This window comes from Poecilia formosa, unplaced genomic scaffold, assembly GCF_000485575.1.
Source record: "Poecilia formosa unplaced genomic scaffold, Poecilia_formosa-5.1.2 Scaffold78, whole genome shotgun sequence".
In the NCBI taxonomy this organism is placed as follows: Eukaryota; Metazoa; Chordata; class Actinopteri; order Cyprinodontiformes; family Poeciliidae; genus Poecilia; species Poecilia formosa.
Genome location: NW_006800017.1, coordinates 2,199,478 through 2,205,151, shown reverse-complemented (window position 1 = coordinate 2,205,151; position 5,674 = coordinate 2,199,478). Strand labels below are relative to the sequence as shown.

The window sequence follows — 5,674 nt, the reverse complement described above, 5'->3', positions numbered from 1 at the left end:
AATGTGCCATTCATTCACACTCTCATAATATAATTTTCCAGTTAAATGAAGACTGACTGTTTTAGATGTTCAGATCTGCTCTAGATGATTATCAGAATCATAATGACAGAAAATAAAGAAATTGATTAAAAATATTTAACAATAATACATCCTGTTTTTCTAACACCTTGCAACCTGACTTATAAGTACATATTAATGTTTATATGTTATTGAGATTGTAGCGGTGAAGCATGAATCGCATTAAAATGAATTACTTGAGATTTTTATATGTTGATCTCTGCCACAGCCATTAGTATTCATGCTGCCTCTCTGCTGATGCAGCATCATAATCCCAAATAACAGCACAAGCAGTTGTTTACACCACCGTACTCGTTTTGACGTCGACTTTTCGTGACCGTCCTGAATGCATTTTGAACACGAAGCTGCAGACCATGAAAACGAGAAGAACAAGTCTGCTATAATTATTTTCGTGAAATCAGTCCCCAAACAAAGAGATTCAGGGGGGGAAAAAAGTGGAGAACGACAAAGGGATAAAAATGCAATTGTTGCTAAAGTCTGGTGACTCACCTGATACCATGCACACACACACATACACACGCACACATCCCTGCAGTAAGGATGAGGAGCGGTACCACCTCGACCCACCCTGCAGATGATGCAGTCGTGAACTTTAGCCCTTCTTGCATCGGATTTTTCTAAATCACTTCCCTTGCTATCAGTCATGCTACAGCTATACCTCCGTATGTCGACCTAAAAATTTTGAAGTATGCAATCTAAGATGTACATTTCAAAGTAAATAACCTAATGTTTGAGAGAAAAAGCTCTGATTTTCTATCTGTTGTATTAGAATGTAAAATGATTCATTAATTCTAATTTTAAGAACCGTTTCATCTTAACCGATGAATATTTTATTCATATTAGGATGAGAGGCGATGTCACACTGGGTGTGTTTGAGAGAATATATAGATGGTGTGACAACACTGAAGTAAAACAGGATTTCACTAATGTTTTAAAACAGACACAATTTATATCTCCCTCCTCGTTTAAATTAATTGGCAGTCTGAATGAACAGCTGCTATGTCTCTCACATTTCCAAGAAGCTTCCTCTATTGGTCTTAGACACAATGGGCCAATTCTCAACACATCTCTTCTCAAGGCACTAGTTTAGTATACTACGAAAGCAACTGGTAAAATGTTTTTGGTGTAAGAAAACCAAGCCAACTGCATCAAGTCTTTGATTTTGCAGCAATCCCCCTTTCCTAAACAAGAATATAACAATCACCTTTGTGCTTCTAATAACTTAATTTTCCATCAGCTAGTTCATTTTTAACGTAGTTGACTTGGAGCTTGCTTCATTCAGTAACAACTTCCAAACTCAAGAGACTCCAGTTGAGACTTAATGGTGTATTCACTGATCAGAGAAAGGATCGGGGTTTTGATCTTCTGTAAGCCAAGAGCTAAGGGTCGCTAAGCGAAGCGAGCTGTTCCCCTGTTGGTTCCAAACACCAGCAGATCATCTAAAAAGATCCTGGTACTCAAAGACACGGAGCTGTCAGCAACAGGAAATGTACCACAGGGATCACCACCTCTTCACGCATTTTGTGATTTTTTTTTTTTTTTTTTTTTTAGCTGAACCCAAAAAGCTCTCTCCTCTTGTAGGCTGTCAGCTTTTAATTAACGTGTCATCTCCATTGTTTCTCTGCTCTGATGTAGACGGGCTTACAGAGAGAAAGACACAAACAGTCCGCTGTCTGAGTCTGCGAGCAGGACACTGGCCTTTTATGGGAATCTCTCTCGCATCCACTAATGGGTTCTACTACTGTAGCAGAGAAAATAAAGGCTCTTTCATAATATTTCTTTTCATGTTTTGCTTTGGGTTTTCCTCCATCATCTCTTCTGCTACTGTGAAACTGAAAATCTCCTGACAAGCCACTGGAAACCCTCTGCTGCAATGGAGTAATCCAACAAACAAAAACTGCAGAATAAATTATTGACGTACATTAGTCGTTGCGAGCATGCATAGCAAATTAAATCTGTCTAAACCTTTTCCAAGCTCAACCTAAAACAAATCAAATTCCCACATTGCAAAGAAGAATCTTAAACTAGAGACTTTTCTTTTTTTTTTCGTTTTCACTAACCTTCTCCAGCTTTTCAAAATGCTCCCGCAGGAACTTCATAGGACGCTCGGGCTTGGCAATGCAAAGGTTCACGATGCACTCTTTGAGGATCTGCTGGATGTTGTGCTTCTGCACAAAGATTTCACACCCCTTCAAACTCTCGTCTTCTTCCAGAGCTGAGGAGGAGGTGGCCATCTTATCTTTTATCTCTGTGGTGGTGAGATATAAACAGGGTGGACCATGAGAGGAGGGGAGGCAAAGCAGACCAGAGAGGAGACAGGAACGCTGTAGCCAGCTTGGGGAAAGCAGGAAGTACTGATAGAAGGGGGCAAAAACAGAGAACTCAAAAAGCACAAAAAGAGGGGAACAAAAAAAAACAGAATAGCAGGAATCGATGTATAAAATTACGTCATTATCAGCAAGAGAGGCAGCACTGAATGAAACTAAGGAACCTGATATGTGTTTTGAGTCTGTTGAACTTTCCGACTGATCAGAAATATTAGCTTCTTCCAAATATGCAACTTGCATGTTGGACCGGGTCCCAGCTAAAATAGTGTTCCTTTGATTACTGTTCCCATTTTAGCTTTGATTCATCCATCTTCAGTAAACCAATGTATACCACAGGCTTTTGGGGTAGCTATTGTTAATTCTTGATTTTAGCTTCTAGCTCTCATGTCTTACTTATTGTGAGACTGATTGGCTTATAAGCATAATTTAACATAGCCTAATATTGAGTCCTAGAAGTGGCGTGTAATTTGAACTGCAGAATAACCATTTTTAGCACATTTAAAATACAGGATGTTCTTCAAGACGGTGTGCTTTAGGGCACAATTAATGGTAAACAACATCTGTAGATTGATCAGCATATACTAATGTACGCCTTGGCAGATGATGGCTTTTAAGGATCTGAGTTGTTTCAGCATGATAATGCCAAGCTACAATGACCAAAACATTACAGCAGAATGTCTGTTTCTATCTGTAACTCAATCAAAAAGATTTAAAGCGCTGTGGACTGAAAAGCATTTGTTTTTAGAAAAAGAGTAGGAGTCATAGTCATACAGCATTAGCAGGTTACCCAAATCACAGTTTTAAAAAGTTATGGTTGCTATTTTACATCACACCATTTATTCAGCTAAAAGTAGGAAGGCACAATATATCGGCATTAGCATTGCTATTGGCCCATGTTGCTCATTTTATAACATATTGGCATCAGTCCTATAAGAATAATTGAGCCAACAACATTCTGTCCTGTTGCCATTCGTGGACGTGATTCAGGATAAAATGGGGGTGGCCCTGCGCTAACTGTTCAGGCAGGTGTCACCGTTAGTGATGCTATGCAGGGTTGCTGGGTGTTTAACTGAAGCAAGAAGCAATTTCAGCAGTGTGGTCATTTTTCAGAGTCAAAAGGACAGGAGTGCACTGATATCAAAAATAGATATCGGTCTAGACGTTTACATCGGTACATCCCTAGCTTACAGACCTTTTGAATGAGATACCTTAGAAAGTGAGCTGGGAATTACACTCGTCACTTGAGCAACAAAGAGCTACACCTTCTCTTCCTAATGTTACATACTGCAGGTCAGCTAGGATGGAATATCGCTCCTTATGAAAGATATATAAAAATGGCTGTTTGGGAAAAATACATTATTATTCTGAGTGCAATAATCAATATTATATGAGCACCACATTTCTGCTTCAGTTCACTCAAGTTAGTTTCATTGAGTTGTTCTTATGATAATTGTGTTGTTTCCTTTGTTTTGTATTTACTCCTTGATTATATTGTGCTTGTTGTATGATCCCAATTATATTTTATATAAGTATGTAATCTTTAAAGCAGACAATAATGGCACAAGGGATTTTAGAATTTAATGAAGATGCTTTTTAAATTATGATCTACAGGCTTTTATTTCTAATTGTTTTTATTTACATTCTTCCCCATTATCCAGCTTTTAATAGTAACATTCCAAAAATAGATCTGCATAAAAGATTATGTTTCAATCATAAACACAGTTTTGTTTTCTTCTAAATTTGGGTAATTGTATGTTACTTAATTGTATTATGTTAAGATGCAGAACATGTGTCAACAGCTCTGATTGTCAGACTGCAAATAGCCTAGATCAAATAACACGCTGAAGCATGGTTTATCTTGACAATCCAGGAAGAGGAACACAGATAACCACCTTGTTTCACTTCCTGAAAGGTATATTACGCTTACAGTACGAGTATTATTGCATTATGCATCATCAGATTATGACTTTGGCAATGACATCTACAGTATCATTGTTTGTTTGTTTTTTTCAGAGTGCATGGCGCAGCAGCGTCCATGAGTAGCAAATTAAATGTAAACAGTGTCGCTTGTGAGTGAAGTGAGCACCTGTTCAGCCGCATTCAAAGGGAAGCTAACAGCTAGCTTTACGGTGAGCCCCAAACCACAACGAAGGGGAATTACAGCGACTACCGACATCATAGAAGCAAAAGAGCGACCCCATCCATTGTATGAAAAGCTATTTTATAAGAACGGTTCAGTTGGAGCTGTCGCGTGTGGTCCCTACCGTTTGTTTGTGGAGGATGCTCAGTTAGAAAACACCTCGCTGGGGTTGGCGGGTTGATGATGTACCGCTGTTTAGCTGGGATGCTGCTGCTGCTGCTGCTGTTGCTGCTCTCCCTCTCTCTCTCCTGTCCGCTCACTCTGCGTCAGTCTCCATGACGTCAATCATCCCCTCGACCGCAGCGTCTCTCTCGAGGACGGCGGCACCTGGCACGCGGCAACGCAATCAGCACCAAGAGGGGGAAACATCACTAAGACTTTAGTTAGATTTGAGCCATTTGAATTTTCTACCAGTGCTCTTAAATAGAAAAACAAAGGTCAAATTACTTCAATATGTTTTAAAAAGTAGTCACACACAAATGACTAAATTAAGAGTAAAAATGTTTTTGGTAAATTGCTTACTAAATAGGTAATTGTTTGGTCATAAAATAAATTTTGTGAAAAATCAGACATACAAAAATGTATAAAATTGAGTGCAAATTCGGTTATTTTAAAAAATGGAACAAGAAAAATAACTTTACATCACTACAAAATAATAATTGAGGGAAAAGAGATGAACATTTGCAATTTTATTTTACATTTTTTGTCATATTAAAACCATTATAGGTATAGTACTGTTTATTGTATATTGTTCTCTAAATGGTAAGGCTACGCAGATAAAAAAAAATAACATATAAAAACAATACGGTTTTTTTACGAGAATTGAGAGAATATTCTCTAAAGGTCATCTGAAGTTTATAAAATCTAACCACTGATGGGACATGCCCTGTAATTTCCAAAGGTATTGTATGATGCAAATTTAACTGAGAACTGATGATTAATATATTTCTTCTTCAATTTGCTTATGCGTTACACATTAAATGGTTAAATGTAGTTGAATTTCAAAAAGTAAAAAAGGCCTCAAAACATACGTAGTACGTCCTGCAAATTTATGTTGCATTTTGTTACTTTGTAAACGTCAATAAAGTTTGAGATTTTGAATCTAAAGCTGTCGTAAAGCAGACGTTTG

At 37.9% G+C, this 5,674-nt stretch overlaps 1 protein-coding gene across 2 annotated transcripts in view; it reads right to left on the bottom strand.

The window, feature by feature from the left end:
* prkar1b (protein kinase, cAMP-dependent, regulatory, type I, beta) overlaps positions 1 to 4,813 on the bottom strand; it is a 68,207-nt gene extending 63,394 nt beyond the window's left edge. The window contains exons 1-2 of one of the 2 annotated variants that reach the window (XM_007556408.2): positions 4,670 to 4,813; positions 2,139 to 2,326 (exon numbers count right to left, since the gene is read on the bottom strand). In XM_007556408.2, the coding sequence (XP_007556470.1) occupies positions 2,139 to 2,312 (174 nt within the window). In that variant the 5' untranslated portion in view covers positions 2,313 to 2,326; positions 4,670 to 4,813. The remainder of the gene's footprint in view (positions 1 to 2,138; positions 2,327 to 4,669) is intronic. The other variant, XM_016673544.1, reaches the window with a different exon arrangement.
* Positions 4,814 to 5,674: the final 861 nt, after the last annotated feature.